At 42.1% G+C, this 21,349-nt stretch overlaps 1 protein-coding gene across 2 annotated transcripts in view; it reads left to right on the top strand.

The window, feature by feature from the left end:
* IBTK (inhibitor of Bruton tyrosine kinase) overlaps positions 1-21,349 on the top strand; it is a 60,770-nt gene that overhangs the window by 13,603 nt on the left and 25,818 nt on the right. For both annotated transcript variants that reach the window (XM_015418812.1, XM_015418811.1), the window contains exons 9-18: positions 5,029-5,203; positions 6,871-7,042; positions 8,507-9,115; positions 9,992-10,078; positions 10,439-10,521; positions 10,615-10,652; positions 12,491-12,587; positions 13,307-13,408; positions 14,013-14,130; positions 17,747-17,807. In XM_015418812.1, coding sequence (XP_015274298.1) covers positions 5,029-5,203; positions 6,871-7,042; positions 8,507-9,115; positions 9,992-10,078; positions 10,439-10,521; positions 10,615-10,652; positions 12,491-12,587; positions 13,307-13,408; positions 14,013-14,130; positions 17,747-17,807 — 1,542 coding nt within the window. The remainder of the gene's footprint in view (positions 1-5,028; positions 5,204-6,870; positions 7,043-8,506; positions 9,116-9,991; positions 10,079-10,438; positions 10,522-10,614; positions 10,653-12,490; positions 12,588-13,306; positions 13,409-14,012; positions 14,131-17,746; positions 17,808-21,349) is intronic.

The raw sequence follows: 21,349 nt of genomic DNA, 5'->3' as shown, positions 1-21,349 counted from the left end.
GTCGCACCATCGATTTATACAGGGGCATTATGATACTGGCTGATTTGTTTTCAGTTCCCTTCCTAATAATCCCCAGCATAGTGTTGGCCTTTCTTATTGTAGTCGCACACTGTCTGGACATTTTTAGTGAGTGATCTACTACAACTCCAGGATCACTCTGATTCAGTTTAAAAACTGCTCTGCCACCTTTTTGATCTTAAGCGCCAGAAGCCTGGTTCCTTTTCGGGAAAGGTGGAGGCAGTCTCTTTTGTACAGCTCCCTCTTGTTCCAAAAAGCATCTCAGTGCCTAACAAACTTGAACCCTTCCCCCCTACACCATTGTCTCATCCACACATTGAGACTCCTGATCTGTGCCTGTTTCTCTGGCCCTGCGCGTGGCACTTATGAGAAGGCTACCTTGGAGGTCCTGGCCTTGAGTTTCCTGCCTAGCAGCCTAAATTTTTCCTCTAGGACTTCACGACTGCATTTCCCCACATCGTCGGTGCCTCCCCAGCACTATCTACCAGCCTATCTAGAACACACGTAATGTCTGCTACCTTCGCACCAGGCAGGCAAGTCACCTTACGGTCAGTATGCAGGTTTGCCACCCAGCTGTCTACCTGCCTAAGGATCGAATCACCAACTACCAAAAGCCCCCCTTCCTCCCTTCGAAGGGATGGTTTCTTGGTGCGAAAAGATACCTGTTCACCAGCTGAAGAAGAGGTCCCTTCTGAGGGCATGTTCCCCTTATCCTCAGCACGGTGCCCTGTTTCTTCTCGACCCTCATGCTCTGTGGCAGTGGCAGGGCTGCCGTATTCAGAGTGGGACATATCTAACAAGTCCCTTAGAGTCTTCTCCATGTGCCTAACCGACTGTCTCTGCTTCTCCAGGTCAGCCACCTTGGCCTCAAGGGAGCAAACTCGTTCCCTGAAAACCAGGAGCTCCTTGCACCGGGCACACACCCAAGACTTCTGTCCAGTGGGCAGATAATCATACATGTGACACTCCATGCAAAATACTGGATAGCCCCCAACTCCGTGCTGGCATTCTGGCTTCATAATTGCTTTTACAATAATAATTATATAAAATCCCCCCTTTAAAACCCTTTGTATTTATGTAGAAGTCTACTTATCTTACTGGGAACCCAAAGAGACTAGGGGCCTGGCTTTCTGGCTGTTCCTGGGCTTCTTACAGAGTCCCTAGGCTAAGAGCCACAGGCCAAGAGCCCTTTGGCTGTTGCCCTTCGGCTCGTGCCTCTGGCGAGGGGCTTTCTTAAATAGAAGCCTCCCACAGCAGAGGGCAGGGCCAGCAGCTATTCAGATTCACCCAGGCAATCCAATTATAGTTGAACAATCACCCTTTCTCACCCTATCTGAAGCAGCCAGGACTCTGCAACAACTCAAAACTCACCCACACAGTCCCAAACACAGTCCTGCCACATAGTACCCTTAGCTAAATCACCTCTAACCTTAGTTTCTGGCCCCATCTCCTGCAAGCCTAACAGTTCGAAAGCAAGAAATTGCAAGAAGATAAATAAGTACCTCTTCGGTGGGAAGGTAACAGTGTTCCGTGCGCCTCGGTGTTTAGTCATGCTGGCCACATGACCACGGAAACATCTTCGGACAGCGCTGGCTTTTCAGCTTTGAAATTTGAGATGAGCACCGCCCCCTAGAGCCGGATTCAGCTAACTTTCGAGCAAGGGAAACCTTTACCTTTCCGTAATTACAGGAGCGACATTTTATGTGCCTATGTAGAAGTCAAACATGTGTCTGCGACAAAAGCATATCTCCTAGCATATTTATTTAGTTTAAGATAAAACAATATAAAATCATAAAAATACAGAGCATAAAACTCAGAGCAGAAACATACAATACAAATACATCTGAGAACTGAGACTAGTTATGACTCCCTCGCTGCATATGCATGCAATGTATGTTTGCTGCTGAATAGTATGTGCTGATATCTATGAGTAAGTGGTGCAGCTAATATTTAGATGTGTGGAAAGAATATTAGTTATTCAGTCTCTCTGGAAAGGTACAAGTTGCATAACCTGAGTACAATTATCCTTGAAGGACCATTTTCATTAGAAAGGAGTGAATCACCCCTATAGATACTGAGCTCGAAAATTGGCATGTGGCTTAGATTGTTATCCTTAGTTCATGGTGCTCCCATCCCTCAACTTCCTTGTGGTTAATATGGTGCTGCAGGCTTCCTCCTGCAACTACTGGGCATCCTAGAGGCTGCATTTCAAAGGACACACCTGGTGCTTTGGATGTTGCCAGAACTGAATTAGAGGTACTAGAAGGGGAGGGATGCCATACATCTTCATGCAGTCTGTTGCAAGTGCGGCAAACTCGTTCCCTGAAAACCAGGAGCTCCTTGCACCGGGCACACACCCAAGACTTCTGTCCAGTGGGCAGATAATCATACATGTGACACTCCATGCAAAATACTGGATAGCCCCCAACTCCGTGCTGGCATTCTGGCTTCATAATTGCTTTTACAATAATAATTATATAAAATCCCCCCTTTAAAACCCTTTGTATTTATGTAGAAGTCTACTTATCTTACTGGGAACCCAAAGAGACTAGGGGCCTGGCTTTCTGGCTGTTCCTGGGCTTCTTACAGAGTCCCTAGGCTAAGAGCCACAGGCCAAGAGCCCTTTGGCTGTTGCCCTTCGGCTCGTGCCTCTGGCGAGGGGCTTTCTTAAATAGAAGCCTCCCACAGCAGAGGGCAGGGCCAGCAGCTATTCAGATTCACCCAGGCAATCCAATTATAGTTGAACAATCACCCTTTCTCACCCTATCTGAAGCAGCCAGGACTCTGCAACAACTCAAAACTCACCCACACAGTCCCAAACACAGTCCTGCCACATAGTACCCTTAGCTAAATCACCTCTAACCTTAGTTTCTGGCCCCATCTCCTGCAAGCCTAACAGTTCGAAAGCAAGAAATTGCAAGAAGATAAATAAGTACCTCTTCGGTGGGAAGGTAACAGTGTTCCGTGCGCCTCGGTGTTTAGTCATGCTGGCCACATGACCACGGAAACATCTTCGGACAGCGCTGGTTTTTCAGCTTTGAAATTTGAGATGAGCACCGCCCCCTAGAGCCGGATTCAGCTAACTTTCGAGCAAGGGAAACCTTTACCTTTCCGTAATTACAGGAGCAACATTTTATGTGCCTATGTAGAAGTCAAACATGTGTCTGCGACAAAAGCATATCTCCTAGCATATTTATTTAGTTTAAGATAAAACAATATAAAATCATAAAAATACAGAGCATAAAACTCAGAGCAGAAACATACAGTACAAATACATCTGAGAACTGAGACTAGTTATGACTCCCTCGCTGCATATGCATGCAATGTATGTTTGCTGCTGAATAGTATGTGCTGATATCTATGAGTAAGTGGTGCAGCTAATATTTAGATGTGTGGAAAGAATATTAGTTATTCAGTCTCTCTGGAAAGGTACAAGTTGCATAATCTGAGTACAATTATCCTTGAAGGACCATTTTCATTAGAAAGGAGTGAATCACCCCTATAGATACTGAGCTCGAAAATTGGCATGTGGCTTAGATTGTTATCCTTAGTTCATGGTGCTCCCATCCCTCAACTTCCTTGTGGTTAATATGGTGCTGCAGGCTTCCTCCTGCAACTACTGGGCATCCTAGAGGCTGCATTTCAAAGGACACACCTGGTGCTTTGGATGTTGCCAGAACTGAATTAGAGGTACTAGAAGGGGAGGGATGCCATACATCTTCATGCAGTCTGTTGCAAGTGCGACAAGAGCAGCCAGATGTGTGAGGATGGGTATACATTTTAAGCCAGTGAAGAACTTGGAGCCAAGGACACACCTGGTGCTTTGGATGTTGCCAGAACTGAATTAGAGGTACTAGAAGGGGAGGGATGCCATACATCTTCATGCCGTCTGTTGCAAGTGCGACAAGAGCAGCCAGATGTGTGAGGATGGGTATACATTTTAAGCCAGTGAAGAACTTGGAGCAGTAATGACCATTGTCCTCCTATGATGAGTATGAGGTGTCATGCAAGCACGCATTCTAAGGTACAGAATGCGCTCTCTGTTGTTTTATCTTCAGTGCTGCAGTCTAATCCCATTCCAACCAGGACTTTTTCTTTGTGTATGCCAGTTCCCCACGATGAAATCTGGCTGAAGCCTGTGCATACACTCGGTATGTTTCCCTGCCTGTGGAAGGGGGTTGGGCAGGTCCCTATCATGGCATCAGGCCCTACTCCCTTGGCATGGCCAGTTACCCGTACACTTCAGATAGAGTTGCGTAGGTGACCACTGAAAACATCCTTCTAATACTGTGTTCTAAGGCTGATGGCTACAACAGTGGCAAAATGGCTACTTTCATTTTTTTCTTTTGAACAAAACATATAGATTATTTTGACCTGTATATTAGCCTAATGAAACCTTTAACTTAAAAAAAAAGGGTACCACTCACTTCAATTGGAGTGGAAGTGACGCTTCACTGTTCAAAGACTTCCTGAAGAGTAGTCTTATAGGAGTGAGAAAATGCAATTAGTGCTGCTTTTTAAAAGGCTGTCACATGCCAGTCCTGAAATAGCTGTGTAAGTCCGTCTGTTAAATGCCTTATCCAATCCTTAGGAGGATATTTAAAGACAAACAATCATTACAGCTTCTTGGCTACTTAGTAGTTTAACTCACAGTCCTGATTTCTTTAATACCTGGCAAGTAATAATTTTGTTTTCTTTTAAATACAGAGAAATTGGTGAAACCTACAACTTCTAAAGGAAAAGACAATTCAGGCTAGAAATTAGGGGAATCAGGAGAGGAGGTATGTTAGGACAAAGTTATAGCTAAAGAGCAATTTACCAAATACACTATCAAAATAAGAATTGACATTTCATCTTCTTAGCACAGGAATGATACAGTTCAAAATACTAGAATAAGAGAGGAAATTGATGAGTTGAAAAAATGTGGGTCCATAAACCTCCTTATGTATTTGATTTCTATTTTATGTTTTCTCCCTTCCCAACTTCTGGGTAATTGCACTAATATTCTAGGTGTTTTGCTGGAAATCTGCCAACAGTCCTATGAAGCAGTGCCGATGGGTCTATGGTCGCCAAGTCTGCATATCTGATATTTCCTTAAATAAGAACGACTTGATGTTTGTTACACAGGAGGGTGAAGCTTTCAGAGGAACGTGGATGGATGGGAACAAAAATTCAGAGAAGAAAGGTTAGTTCATTGGTTTCTTAATATGCTAACTTTGGCAGAAATATACCATTTCAGGGAGAGAACATACCCCACCAGTTCTGATTCAGTCTGTGTGAAAGTGGAAACAAATGCAGAATCACCCTTAGTGCCTTAAGTACATGGTGTGTGTCTGTGTGCTCATGCAAGAATTCCCAAGTAAATTCAGTTACCTGACTTAAAATGTTCAGTTCCACAAGGCAGGTACAGTATTATTTACCAGGTTCGGCTCTCTCGCTCCTTTTTCATGGCAGTTTTGGATAACTGCTGATTACAGAGTTTTTTGTGGATATTTGTACTTTCTGTAATGCAATCAAAATATTGTATGTAATACTGAACTAGGAGTTTCTGAATAGATGGGTTTTAGAACTTTTAACTGTGATTATATTAACAGCAGCAAAAAATAACTAGCTGGTGTCATCTAGTCTCTTGAAAGTCATATGCTAACTTACATAAAACAGACAGGAAAAAGTTGTTAAAAAGTCAAACTGGTGGCCCACAAAAGATTGTGAGAAAGGAAGAAATAATGGTTGGGAAGGTACGTACGTGTCGAAATCTTTCTCTTTCAAGATTTGATAACTTCGCAGGTGCTTGAGTAGACCAATTTCCCCATCTCCCTCTGATGTGTCTTTTTTTAGACTCTTAGCCATTGCTCCTGCATTAGGCTCAGTTCTTAGCAGATTGTTTTTGGGTTAACTGACAAATGCATACCTGAAATATCTGCTTCTCTGTGGGTGGCCTGGTTTTGCCGGTTTCAAGATTGTTGCAAGCCATCAACATTAATGTTAGATACAGTAATATTCTTATTGCGATAACATTGAACTACACTGTTTCAATAGTATAATAGTCAAGGGCCTACTCTGGCTGACCTGAGTAGAGAAATGAATACCTTTTTTCTGATGCTATCCAGTGCAGCTTCAAATGAAAGAAAGGGCTTGAGGTGATTTTATATTTAGGATGTATCTGATCACACTCATGACCAATGCTTCCTCTAAGCTGTGGAGTCTTGTGAGCAAAAATTCTACTTTGTGTAAAAGGTAAAGGTTCCGTTGCTCGAAAGCCAGTCGAGTCCGACTCTAGGGTTGCGGTGCTCATCTCTGTTTCAAAACCGAAGAGCCAGCGCTGTCCGAAGACATTTCCGTGGTCATGTGGCCGGCATGACTAAACACCAAGGTGCACGGAACACTGTTACCTTCCCACCAAAGTGGTACCTATTTATCTACTTGCAATTTCTAGCTTTCGAACTGCTAGGTTGGCAGGAGCTGGAACTAGAGACGGGAGCTCACTCCGTCATGCGGCAACTCGGGTCTTGAACTGCTGAACTACTGACCTTCCACAGCCTGCAGTTCAGCGTCTTAACCACTTGAGCCACCGCAGTACTACTGGCAATAAAGTGGTGAGCGAGCAATTTGGCTACTGCATAAATTAGTTTGCTCTGGAGCCATCCTTTCTGAGCTAAGACAAAAATGTGTGAGCCAGAAACTAAAAAACTGTGAGCTAGTTCACACTAACTCAGCTTAGAGGGAACACTGCTCATGACATACAGAATCTTTTCCTGTAGTCCAGTATTCCAAATCAGTGGATTTATTCCAATAATATCATTTGCTTCATGAATTACATTCTAACTAATTTAAATGCTTCATTTTTAACAGAAATTGTGTCAAATCTTCAGAATTCCTCAAATGATATGTCCATTAACGATACAAACAGTGTGTGTGAACGAATACGGCTTGAGAAGCTTGCTTTTGTTCATAGAGCTGTCAGTATTACCACAGATCCAAATGGATGCAACTTTGCTGTTTTGCAGTCAGATCCTAAAACAAGGTATATTTCCAACTGCTGATGGGAATAACTTATCTGAAGCTCTGGAAGAGAACAGTGCTTGCGTGCATAGGATTATTCCTGTTGACTGGCTGTTAGTTCTGGCACATCAGTGTAGCTCTTTCTTTACTTAAGTGTAGCAACAACTGAGGAAAACAGTCATAGCTTAATAAGGTTGGTCTGTGGTCTAGCTGGTTAGAAAACAGTAGGCTATGTAGTGCTAGTAAACCAAAGCTAAGTCTGTAGAATGAGGAAATATTGCCAGTAGTGTTTAAAACACAAAGGCCTGAAGCCAGAATTTATTTACTTACTTACTGAATTGTTTATATCCTGCTTTTCCTCTTGGTTCAAGGCAGCTTTCGATAATTAAAACATCCCCAGCTAAAACAAGAGATAGAATAACAAACCCCAGATCCCTTCCCCACAGCTTAAAAGATGCCCGCTGTTCAAACCCACTCAGATACCCTGGCAAACAGCAGGCCTTGCAGTGCCTCCTGAATATCTCCAAGGATATTCTCTTCAGGGAGCCCATTTCACAAAGCCACGATGGAAGAAGCCTGAGCTCTGGTCAATGCCAGATGGGCCACCCTAAGTGGTGAAACAGCCAACGTTTGGCTGACTCAGGAGTGTAGTTGGTACGTAGAGACCTATGGACAATTCTTTAAATATGTGGGTCCTGGGTCATGAAGGGTGGTCAAGGTCATAACCGGCACCTTGAATTGAACTTGGAAACAGACTGGCAACCAATTTCAAAATGTGCCATCATTTCCTGGTGGCTAGCTCCTGACAGCAGTTGGGCTGCTGCATTCTTCACCAGTTATAGTTTCATGGTTGTCTTTAAGGGCAGCCCCATATAGAGTGTGCAGCCCCATGTAGAGTGTGCTGCAGTAATTCCTTATAATTGATTTTTGTGCTTCCCACATTTGGTCTTTAAAATGCTAGTAGATGATTTTATTTTATTTTTGTTTAATGTTGAGCACATTAGAAATGTTATCATTCTAAACCCATTGTACATGATTTCATGCCTGTTCAGGAGACTAATACCCAGCCTCTAACTTTGTTCAAGGTGGCTTACAAGACATAAACATAAAATAATAACAATTTAAAAAATCATGAGAATGAAATTTGTTTAGAACAGAAAAATGATGATGCAGTTGTTGTTTTTAAGATTCTTCAAGTCTCCAGTTACATACCTGGAATACTTACATCTTTTTTTAGGTTACCAAAGCCACCATCATCTTGAAGGTATACATGTATAAGCCCCTTCCAACTGCCTAACTAACACTTGAAAACTCAGGATTATGTATTCCTTAAGGATTTGTTTTGGATCTTTGATTTGAAGAATTAGATTGGAGAATCACACAATAGTATTTTGAAGCTTTTCCTCCTCTTATAGTACTTGACAATTTTAATAGTTTGAAATGAAAAGGAGTACTTCAAAATAATTCCTTAATCTCTGTCTTCCAGTCTGTACGAAATTCCAAGTGTGTCATTGTCTAACTTTGCTGAAGATTTTGGCAAATTACTCAAGGAAGCGATAGTTATGGACACCATCCATGATGTGACTTTTCAGGTTGGCACTAGGGTTTTCCCTGTGCACAAGTATATTTTGGCAATGCGCTCTGACTTCTTCAGGAGGCTCTTCGTTTCAGATCATGATTGGCTAGATCCTCCTGAAATTTACCGTAAAGATGAAGATGATGCTGGTTGCGATCTGTTTGTGATAGAAAAACTTCACCCAGACTTATTTATGTACCTTCTGCAGTACATTTACACAGACTCGTGTGATCTCCTGATTTATGGTCACATGCCCAACATGATATACAAAGAAAAAATGGAAGAATACCAGGACACCTTAATTTCAAACTTTAATAAAATAACTGTTCATGAGGATATTAATAAGAAGTCTGCATTTGAGGTTTACAGAAGTAATCAGGCACAGATGGTAAATGAAACACAGAAGAGCAAACCAAAATCAGCTTCTAAGAAATGCAAGGTTGTTGGAGAAGAAGTGAATCTCATAAAAATGTTACAAGCAGCTGCAAAGAAGTTTGGACTGGACAGCTTAAGTTCAAGGTATGCTGTAAATTGTAGGTGTCTTCTTTCAGTTGATCTTAATGTCATGTAGCTTTGTGTCCCTGGCTCCAGGTCATCAGGAGAAGGATTTATACCTATTTCTCTACCTTCAGAAGGGATTTTTGCTAGAGTATAGTTTACCAGGTGCATGGAACCAAAGTAACTTCTTTTGCAGGAAGTTTCCTAAATGGCATTAGAGAGGACTTGGCCCTTAATGTTGGAACCCTCCTAGTCAAACCCAGTTCTAAAAACCTGCTTCAGAGAGGCAAATTATGATCAGTAGTGCCGCATGTAATATGTACTTTAGTAAAGCAGAGCTATTTAACTCTGCCGTATTTGTTTTCTAATACCCTGAATAATGTAAGTATATAATATCTCAGTTTCTGGATTATTGATAAGATGTTCTAATATGACAGCTATGATCATATGCAGTGACATGCAGATACGTTGTAGCGCATGTTCAGGGATGGGATGCCAGGAAGCCTTTGGTCCTTTGGACCTCTGTTTGTGGGGCATCACAGGCTACCTTTCAGAATTTTTGAACCTGTGAAAGAATGGCTTTCAACAACACACTATGCTGGGTTTCACAATATATTGGAATAGCTGAAGGAGTGCAGAGAAATAGAACAATCTTTCTCCCTGTCTGTCTTGAATGGCTGTCATTCCTCATGAACTTTCTTCCCTCTGTTCTGTCATTATTTGCCGCCCTGAGCTTTACGGGTAGGGCGGGATATAAATCCCAGAATAAATAAAATAAATAAAATAAATTATCGTCTCATTAATTTCATAATAGTATGTCAGTGTAGCTTTCATTATGTAGTAAATACGTTAAAAGGTGTAAGGTAGCAATTGAAGCATTTTGTTCTTTCCCTGCAGACTTGATGGAGTCAGAATGAGAAATGGACGAATCAGTGTTGTTAATAAAAAAAATGGAAACAAACCAAAGATGAACCAGAAAAAATTGTGAGTTTGAGAACAGTTTACCAGACCAAATGTACAATAGCCTGGTCAGATTTTCTTTAATATGAGAGCACTTTTGCTGGCTCTGCCCCTCCCCTTTTCTCAGGTAGAGAGCAATTTTTTGCTAAGCCACTTCGCTGGTTTATCTCTTTTCCTTCTAAATTAGGGTGCTTTCCCTATGTTTTTGGTGGGGTTTTTTCCCTTGTGAAAGCTAAGTTTGTAAGTTGCAAACAAGAAACAATCTGATCTGTCTGGTTTTTAACAATAGGTAGCTTTGTAAGTTGCAAACAAGAAACAATCTGAATTTGATCTGTCTGGTTTTTAACAATAGGTAGTCTCAAAATAATTTATGATTATTTTTAGCTCATACCTCTGTGATGTAACCATGAAGTCTATAGATGGAAAGGAATTCCCATGTCATAAATGCATACTCTGTGCAAGACTTGGTAAGTATAATGCAAGGTATTTCTGTTACCTTGTTCATAGTTGTGTCTTTTTGTGAATGCCGAATAGTATAAAAAATTCTTTTCCTTTTGCAGACTACTTCCATAGCATGCTTAGTAGCTCCTGGATTGAGGTAAGCTTTCCAGGACAATGCACAAATGAATTGCCATTCTTCTTCCATATGCATTAAAATGTTTATTTGGAGATTTTGGGGAAAGGAGGTATTGGCTCACAGAACAGTAGGTGATGTCCAGGTAAGAATACCAAGGGTTGGCTCCAATGCCTGTTTTCTACCTTTGGAAGAAGGGTACTTCTGTGGAAGATGGTCCGTTCCCCACTGTCACTGCAGACCCTCCAGCTATAAATCAAAAATTGACTTTTTCCATCTTTGATTTCATAGACAATTCTGACCACAAGAGGCCTTTTAAAGTAACTATTTGTGTGCCATCAGTCATGGTTACTTGCACTGTGCCAATGGCAGTTGATAGCCATTTGCTATTTCTTACAACAATACCCTCTGCTAATGAGGGGAGCAGGTGGGAAGGCAGATTTCATGAACATGGCAAACAAGTCATGTTCATTCCTGTTGCGAGTAAACAGAGGCTTTGCTGTGGTCTCTGAATGTGGCTTCCCTGATCAATGAGAAGTTCCTCCTCTTAAATGATGGCGGTAATATACCTTCAGTTTTGGTTCATGAAACAAAAGGAAATGTTACCTGAACTGGACCCAGAGGCTTGGAAATTAACTTCTTACACGGTCTGCAGCCAGATAAGCAAGGGATCCTTTGCCAATGCATACAGAGGTTTTTATTACTACATAATATTTCCAAGAGAAAGAGTAACAGAGACCAACCAATTCACACTAAATTTACACTCAGATACATGACTAGAGGCATACCAAAACTGCAAACCTTTTAAGACCATGAATACAACTATACAAGTAAAACCCAGAATAAAATCACCCTCTCCCTCCCAATAAACACATGCTTATACATGAAACTGAGAATGGGGGGAGATGATGAAGGGGGAAGAGACAAGAATAGGGAGGGGAAGAGGTTAATATTACCTGATCCAAGATGAGTGAGAAATTGAGAACTGCAAGGAGTCTGTGCAGCAGAATTCCAACAAGGAGAGGAGCCCTGCAAAGCAGTTTCAGGGGGTATCCAGGTAGTGAGAGAACATGGCACACTTTTCTCTGACCCAAGCTGGTTCTCTTATGGGGAAAAAGTCTATAGCTTATCATGGGCCTCTTCATTCCTGGTTCAGGATTGGATAAGATGAGCAAAGTTTTAGTTTGATTGGGTAATCTGAAGGTAACTGCCATCAATATTCAGTGGGGATATTAGGAAATGGCAGCTTGACATTCCAAGGTGAGGCAGTTGATAGGTCTTTTTAGGATATTGACAAAGAAGCGGGGGGAGTTGAAATGAAGGTAAATTGTCCTCTTGGTGGTCCATCCTGGATGGTTTGGATATTGGGCTTTTTTTTTGATAATAGCTGACTTGGAGATGATACTTTCCCCATCAAGTGGAAATGGCCCATATTGCTTTGATGAAGCATCCCTTGAAGTGGGGATATGATGGTATTATGCATGCCTTGAAGCTGGGGGTATGGCATCCTGTCTCCATGATGGAATGTGCTCTGGACGTGGCAGGCCAGATGCACTCAGGGATCCCCATTTCACTTAGGCTTTTGAGGGGGTGCCCTTCAAAAAATCTAAGAGGAGACTGGGGATCAAATTGGAGTGTCTCAGCTGAGGAGAGGACAGGGGCCTTACAGAGAGCAAGTCTATGCATCTCTTGGTTTCACCCCCCCCCCCGAAGGAATGTTACCATGAAGTTCTGTAGAAATATCAGCTGCAGTTAGCGTACCACATGGACTACCTGACTAATCATATTTGAATCATTGGTAAAGAACAGTGTGTGTTCTCCCTCCCATTTTCAAGGAAAGGTTTTTGATGTTGTTCATTTAGGCATCACGTTCTGCAGCTCTGGAAATGCCATTCCCTTCTGACATCCTGCAGATCATCCTCGATTATATTTATACAGATGAAGCTGTTGCAATAAAAGGTGAGGAGTCATTAACATTTCTGGAATTCGTAGAATAGCACTGAATAGCTTGCCGGGGTGTCTGTGGTACTTTGAGGAAGGACTTTTTGGAGATGAATGAACAGTGCTGGATAATGGTATTCATAATGAAGAGCGTGGTTAATGGGACAAAGTAATGGCATGCAAAACCATTGCATGTGATTTTTTTTTTTTTTTTAGATATTCTTCTGCATTTTTCTCAGGTAAACCATGTTTGGGGAGGATGAAGGCAGTGCTGCAAGTAGTAAAGAAATGTGTAAAGGGTAGCAGGAAACTGAGTTGAGAGCCAAGAGAAATGCTTATGTGTAAACCTGGCAGGCTGAGAGATGCAATAAAGTACTGGCTCTGAAGGGCACTTATTAAGTGAGTGGCTAGGAGATGAGGGTTGATTTCTTTTGGAGTAGGAGAAAATTAATATTGTTAAACAGAGGAAGATTGATGTATAAGGCTAAGGAGAGCTCAGAGAATGTGACAGCAGTCATTTCTATCGAACTTCTGGGGTGAAGAATCCATGCATGTTTTAGTACACCATCCTCTTAGTTCTCCTTCTCCCTGTTTGCAGAGAGGCAATCTGGCAGGCTCCCTGTTTGACGCTCCTTTTATTTTACTTTCCGATGTTAGAAAGTGGTGGAAGCTAAGGTGGACATTAAATATTACAAGTTGGAAGGTCATTCAGGATGCAAATTTCCAATCATTTCTAGAATCTCAGAATGTGGAATTTATCTGTGGTGTCCTTGCGGTAGCAGACCAGCTCCTCATGTTACGACTAAAAGAAATCTGTGAGGTGGCCATTACAGAAAAACGTGAGTTGTGTCTTGTAGCAGACTGTTATTGCATTTATTTACCTTTACCTATTATTTTATAACCCTGTGAGATTTTAACATATTTATTATTTTGATGTGTGGTCTTAAAACTTAAATCCCTTAACTCAGTGCCCTTTCAAGTGTGTCCCAGGGAACCCTATCAGTGGTTCCTCAGTGGGAAGGTCAGCAGTGGCAAACAGATTGTCTTCCACTACCCATCTTCCCTCACAACTTGGCATGGACATGTTTGGACAATTGTAGGTTATGCTTGTTGTTGTTGGTGGGGCTGGGGCCACAGGAGATCTTCCTCCAGTGTCCAGCATGAACTGAGAGTTTGTCCTAGAACAAGGAACCTGTTGGTCATGGTATGAGACAGAGTGCTGGACTAGATGGCCCACTGGTCTGATCCAGCAAGGCTCTTATTATGTAAACACACCCCATAATCTTTTTCAATGCTTTGGGGTTTGGATGTTGGACTTTTTCAAATGTATATGGGCAGCCTACTATTAACAGTAGTGTTACGGAAAAGTTTGCTTTTCTTTGTCTGTTATGCTATTCTTTTTGGGTCCCAAGTCAGTAATTCACCTTTTCTTCTCCATTTCAGTAACTTTAAAGAATGCTGCTGAGCTTTTGGAGTTTGCAGCAATGTATAATGCTGAACAACTGAAACAGTCTTGTTTTCAATTCATAGTGCTAAATATGGCAGCTATACTTGAAACAAGGTAAGGAAAGTAATGAAGTGGCTCTGTAAGCACAGTGGCTGTCTTAATTGCACAGTGATCCAGAGGGAACCTGGAAGGAGCATATGCTTATGCATCTTGGTGTCTGAGAGGTTCCTTTTTGGCAGCTGTCTTCACAGATCACTTCAGCCCCCTTGTTCAGTTATCATTTGTCCTTCTAATTTTTTAAAAAAGAATTGGTTTAGAAATTCAACACTGTTTATTTATTCATACACTGCTTTTTCTCCTTGATAGGGGCCAAAGCAGCATACAGCATTGTTTTCCCTTCCATTCTATCCTCATAACAACACAGTGAAGTAGATTAGTCTGAGTGTGTTGACTGGCCCAAGGTCACCCCACGAGCTTCCATGACAGAGTAGAGATTCAAACCTGGGTCTCTCAGATGCTAAGCCAGCACTAGGCATGTGGCAATGTTCACTTGGTTTTCGTTTTAACAGTGCTATCATGAAATTCCAAACAGGTTTTTTAAAATAACATTATTCCATTTCATTATTGTTCTGTAGGTTCACACTGCCCCAAATTCAGCTTTGTGTATCCTCCAGTATAAGCTGTAGAATTTCTGAGATTGGTTTCAGAACTGGAAGGAAATGACATATTGGGGTGTGGAGGGGAGATTTTTATAAGATTCATTGAAAAATCTTTATAGCATAACTAAATTTATGTGCTAAACACTTCTGGTTTTTCTACATTAGTTTCCCTCGTGATCTTAAACTTAGGGCTGTGTGCTCTACCATTCATCAGTTACTTCTCAGTTTCAGTTACTCCTGTGTTGTGCTTTTGCCTGTGTGCCTTCCACATGGTGTTGCATCTGTGTAAATAGCGTCTAGGTTGTCAAGTTCCCTCTCCTCTGTAACAGGCTGTAAAAAACCAAAAGGAGCCACTTATGCCCCACGAGATCCCAGATCTACCATGGGAAAAAGTAGGTGTAGACATTTTTGACTATCAGTCCTTTCCATTCCTTATTGTAGTGGATTACTATTCAAAATACCCAGAGGTAGTGGCACTGCCAGATAAAACTGCCGGCACAGTGATCCTTAGACTTAAGAATATATTTGCACGTCATGGAATCCCAAGGAACGTAGTAAGCGACATGCCTTTTGCTAGTAAGGAGTTTAGACGATTTGCCCAGGAGTGTGCATTTGAACAATGTCTAAGTCCTGGATATCCTAAACCGAATGGGATGGTAGAGAGGGCTATTGGCTCCATTAAACAGTTAATGAGGAAAGTAGACTATTCAAAAAAGGACATACATCAAGCATTATTGGAATATCGTAATATGCCCGTTACAGGAATGAGGTATTCACCAGCAGAAATGTTAATGGGCAGAGAGTTGAGTAAATTACCAGCATCCAAGCAGAGATTATGTCCCAAAACACCAAGTGGAATAAAAAAGACCCTACAGGAAATCCAGGACATGCAGAAATACTTCCATGATCGAGCGGTGAAACCACTTAAACCATTGAAAGAAGGAGATGAGGTGTGGGTAGAGGGAAATAGGCAGTGGTGTCCTGCAGTAGTAATAGAGTAATGCCAGCAACCATGCACGTATAGGGTACAGACTTCTGATGGTAATACCTATCGGCGTAATAGAGTCCATCTTAGATGCCATCAGAATGAGTTCAACAGAGAACAAGGATGAGATAATAAGGTGTTAGGAGAACTGAATAGCTGTCAGGAAAGGTATAATAGTCAAGTGACAGAAAATGAATTGAATAGTCCCCAGATAATAGAAAGGATTCCTAAGTGTACAACATCTTATGGTAGGCATATATTCTCTCCAGAAAGATACACGCCATAATGTCTATGCTCATATGTATTTCTTGTACATGATATGTGAACTTTTATTGTTTACTAGGAAAAAGGCCCATTGTGGAAATAAATACAATGGCCACTAGAAAGAGACTCTGGGCGGGTGCCCTGGCCTTAGACACTCAGTGTCAATTTGCTGTGGCGACCTCAGCAGGGTATAATGACACTGAGTCCACCATTTTCTCCAGAGGAACTGATCTCTGCTTCCTAAAGAACAGTTGTAATTTTGAGTGATCTCCAGCCCTCACCTGGAGATTGGCAATGATGGTTCCCCAGAAGGGAATCGTTGGTTTGGAGGGTAGAGTCTATGGCTTCGTACCTATCTGAGGTCCCACGCCTCCTGAAACCTCACCATCTCCAGGCTCCATCCCTCACATCTCCAGGACTTTCCCACCTGGAGTTGGCAACCCTATCTCCTTCCCAGCCAATCATCAACCTATATTTCCCCCTCACTCTTCAGCTTTCCACCCCCACATACCTGCAGCCTCTCCCGTGCTCTGAAGCCCTGACTGCTACGTCACATTGGCTGTCATACGGGCGCCACCTCAGCAGCATATAAGGATACAGAGCCCACCATTTTCTCCAGGGGAACTGATCTCTGCCCTCTGGAAGGCAGTTGTAATTCTGAGTGATCTCCAGCCCTCACCTGGAGATTGGACACATTTTACCTCAGAAGAGCAAACTGTTTAGAATGTTAGAGGCAAAAGCCAATCAAGTCGCATATGCGAACGACCGCTGTGTTCCGAGGCAAAGGCCAATGAGGCTGCATATGCAAATAACCTCTGTGTTCTGACTGGCTGTGGGGGGGAGAGGAAGAGCAAACTGTTTAGAATGTTGGAGGCAGGACTCAGGCAAAGCAGCCAGTGGATAGGGAGACCCTCTCAATGACAGATCAGAGAGCGAACTGATTTTGGAGCGTGTGGAATGTTCTAGAGAAGTGCCACCACCATTCAGCTTTTATTTATAAGGGAGATTCTGAATGTTATATGTTTTAATCCCTAATTGGTAGTTGGAATATTTCTTGTATCATGGAGGGAGAGATGTGATGTTTGTGTGTGTTTTTAAGTAGGTGGGTTTCCATTCTATTGTGATGTATTTAATTACATAGAATGGGGAGGACGATCTGACTTAGTCGGACGATCTGACTTAGAATTATACTTGTTTGTTAAGAGCTCTTGAAGAATTAATGAACTCCAGGGAGTCCACTGTTAGATTTTGCTATGCACGGATGCAGAACTGAAACCGTTGTTTGAAAAAGAGACATCGAAATGAAGTTCGGGAAGTTCGTCCTCTGTTCTCCCTGACGTCATCACTCATTGTCCGATGTCGTCCTGTTATTGAAAGACTAAGATTAAAACAACATGAAGTTTATTGCTATCAGAGTCTAACTATTGTTTATAATTATTTGTATTGTATGCACTATTGCAGCGATCTTTGTGTATTGTAGCATATTAGAGCACACCTGAATAAAAGTGCTTAGAGCAACTGCCAGTCTTCCACCAGTGAATGAAGACTTTTTTTGTTTTGTTTGGCATTCCCTCAGTGATCCTGCTTTCCTGACCAGTATTTTAATTGCTGTTTTATGTCTTTGTACATATTTTAAGAGTTTGTTTTAATGATGTGTGTTGGGGGGAGGTATTTTAATGGTTTTAATACGTGATTTTTATCAAGTATGTTTTAAATTGTTTGCTCCCTTGCTACCTTCCTTTCCACCCTTGTGAAGGGTGGAAAGGAAGGATATACATTTTGTTAATAGTAATAAATACTAATGTGTTTGGTTTTTGTTTAGGGCTTTGGATGTTTTAAGTGATGATGTTTTGAAGGACCTTTCTGTGTCTTACAGAAAAATGGTAAGCTGCACCATTAATTAAACTTAGCCACGTTAAATGAGATTGTTATGAAAATTATTTTTAGTAGTTAGCGTGGGCGCAGCTTATTGAATCTACAACATGTGCCTTGATTTGCTTTAGGTTCTTCTGAATGACTTTTTGCCAGCTTATTTGCTAATTATGTACCACAGAGGTCTGTCTCATGTTCTAATTAGTGCCATAGAAAACATTTTAGAATGAGCCTAGTAATGTAGCAAAATGCCTTGTAGTTCTTTACTGGTTTGAATGCATTATACAAGAAAATATATCAGGCTGCATGGGGGGAGGGGTTGCTTAAGTTGTATTCTCTTTAAAAATAGCTTATTTTGATGGTTAGTCCTAATGGTGGAATTAAAATGCTGTAGCACAAAAAAATGCTGTAGCTTTTGACCTGAGACCTCATTTATCACCCCAGTGGATGGCCTATGTCGGACAAAGGGTGAAGAGAAATATATCCCTGTTAGTTTTGTTGGACCGCTGAATGTTTTTCAGTATCAATGTCCATGGGAATTTCCAGAGCGCCTTGCTGAGATGGGGCACTGGTTTGCAGTGGTCCTATCTAGGTGTCAGGTTCCATAAAGTGGTGATGGCAGACTGTTGCTCTGTTTCATGGCCATTGGCCTGTGGGGTGCCTCAGGGTTCCACCTTATAGTAAGAATAGCACGGGATACATGAAACCCCTGGTGATTGTTGCCTGGATCTTACAGGTATGCCATCATCAGTGTGCTGGTATCACCCAGCTCTAACTTTTTCCATCAGATTCTAGGGAGGTAACAGAAGTTCTGAATTTGTGTCTGTTTCCAGTGATGGACTGGGTGAGGGTGAATATACTAAAGCTTAATCCACAGGAGGCAAAGTATCTGGGAATGTGTCTGATCCAGAATAGGTAACACTCCCCACAAGGCTGAGGTCTGCAAAATGGGGATGCTCTTAGATTTATACCTGTGGCCAAAAGTGTGTTCCTACCTTATTTATATCCAGCTGAACTACTGTACAGATCTGTGTGGGATGCCTTTTAAAGGATGCGTAGAAAGTGCAGCTGAGTCAGAATCTGTGTGTATTTATCACATCATTATCAACCTTTCTCATCAAAACTTGGAAGAGACTGAAGAACGCAACAGTTGGATTGCTAACAGGAGCCATGGGATTGTATTATGTCAGTTGTCCGATACTTGTGCTGGCTGCCAGTTAGTTTCTAGGCTTAGTGTAAAATATTAGTCCTAATCATTAAGACTCTAAAATTATCTGGGCTTCGGATACTTAAAGGCCTACCTATATACACATTAAAATCTTCTTCCTTTGTGTGTCCTCTCCATTGAAAGTAGTGGGGTGGGGGTTTCTTTGGGGTTAGGACATTTTCAGTAGTAGCAATGAGACTCTGGACTCCCACATAAGATGAGGTATGATGGATCAGACCAATGGCTCATCTAGTAAAGAGGTGTTTCTTTTGTTCAGAATCCACTGTATATCAAATGTCATTGGGTGGTCTTGGGAGTGCGACCTTGGGTTGTCTTTTGACTAACCTAAGAAGCCCAACAGTCTTTAGTCTTTCTTTGGTCTTTGCAACTTTTTGATTTCCCTCTTCTGCACATTGTCCAGCTCTGCAATATTGATTTTGAGAGATGGCAACCACAAATACAAATAGCATTTCAAATGTAGCTGCACCATAGGCTCTGCAAGGGCCTCATGATATACTGACAATTTTGTCATCTGTTCTTTCCCCAATAATTCCTGGCATCAAGTTTGCCTTTTTCACTGCTTGTGTACACTAAGTTGACACTTTCTTCCAGCTGTCTACCATGATCCCAAGATCTTTTTGGTCAGTGAATGTCAGCAGAACCTAGTAGTGTATATGTGAAATCTGGATTATTATTTTTTTGCTCCATTGTGTATCACTTTACACATTGAACCTCATTTGCCACTCTGTCCCCAGTTTGCAGATAGTCTTTTGAAGATCTTTACAATCTGCTTTGGTTCTCATTATCCTGAATAATTCTCAACGGCAAACTTGACCACTGCTCACTCCCAATCTAAGTAACTTCATAGTGAGTCGGAGCGGATCGAAGGTAGGGATCCCACTCCCGACCTTCGGTGGGGCGCCATTGGTGCCAGTGCCGAGGGTTAGAAGTTTGGGAGTGCTCCTGGATGCCGCCTTAACAATGGAGGCCCAGGTAGCAGCCACTGCCAAGGCAGCCTTTTACCATCTGCGGCTGATTAGGCAGTTGGTTCCCTTCCTCGAACGCAATGACCTGGAAACAGTGATCCATGCTATGGTTACCTCGAGGTTAGACTACTGCAACGCTCTCTACATGAGGCTGCGCTTGTCTCAAATTCGGAAGCTGCAGCTAGTGCAAAATGTGGCAGCCAGGCTGTTGATGGGTCTCACCATACGAGACCACATCCAGCCTGTCCTGAAGGCACTGCACTGGCTGTCAATAGCCTTTCGGATTCGCTTCAAGGTGCTGGTTTTGACCTTTAAAGCCCTATATGGTCAGGGACCTGCCTATTTGAGGGACCGCCTTTCCCCATATGTGCCCCAGAGAGCACTGAGGCCAGGAACACAGAATCGCGTGATGCTTTCCTGGCCCAAGAGACGTCAAGTTGGCCGCTAGTAGAGCCAGGGCCTTCACGGTGGTGGCTCCATGCTGGTGGAATGAGCTCCCAGATAACATCAGGGCGCTGCGGGACCTTTTACAGTTCTGCAGAGCCTGCAAAACGGAATCCTTCCACTAGGCTTTCGATTAGGCGCCGCCACCGGTAAGAGGGCCACTGGAGACAGCACCACAGACATTGGTGCCGCTAGAACACATCTTGAACCACATAAAACAGCAGTTGGTTATTGCCTTTGTTTGTATCGTGTATGCCGCCGGCTTCATCGCCATTATTACTAATACAATCTAGTGGTTATGTATTCCTAATTTATTAATGTATTTTAATGTATTATTGTCTTAGTGTTTTAAATGTTGTTAGCTGCCTTGAGCCAGTCCTGTGGCTAGGCGGGATACAAGTTGAAATAATAAATAAATAAATAAATAAGCTGTAGTCCCAGTACCAAGCTCCATGGAACCCCATTGCTCCTTAATTTCCTCCATTGCAAGAAGTAACCATTTACTCCTGCCCTTTGCATTCTGTTTGACCAGTATTTAACCAACAACAGGATATGTCCTCTTGTCACCTGGTAGGCAGAAAGGTGGGATATAAATGTTGTAAATAAGTTCAGGAGACTGGTGAGGGATGATGTCAAAGCTTTTTCTAAGTCCACATTTATCATGTCCCCTGGATCTGCCTTGTCCACACTTGTGGTTAACCTTTTCAAAGAACTTCCAAAGGTTGCTGACTTCCCATTGCAAAATAGCTAGATTCAAGTCCTTAGAGACCTTAGAGACCAACAAGATGTTGTGGCTATAAGCTTTTGAGAGTCAAACCTCTATTCCTTTTGCAGAAGCCATGATGATTCTTCCTCTGCTTACCAGTTCTTTTTAATATATATATATATATATATTATTAGGTTTTCAAAAATAAAA

Source organism: Gekko japonicus, unplaced genomic scaffold (genome assembly GCF_001447785.1).
Source record: "Gekko japonicus isolate JY-2015 unplaced genomic scaffold, Gekko_japonicus_V1.1 scaffold1278, whole genome shotgun sequence".
Lineage (NCBI taxonomy): Eukaryota > Metazoa > Chordata > Lepidosauria > Squamata > Gekkonidae > Gekko > Gekko japonicus.
This window is presented reverse-complemented; position numbering and strand designations above follow the sequence as displayed.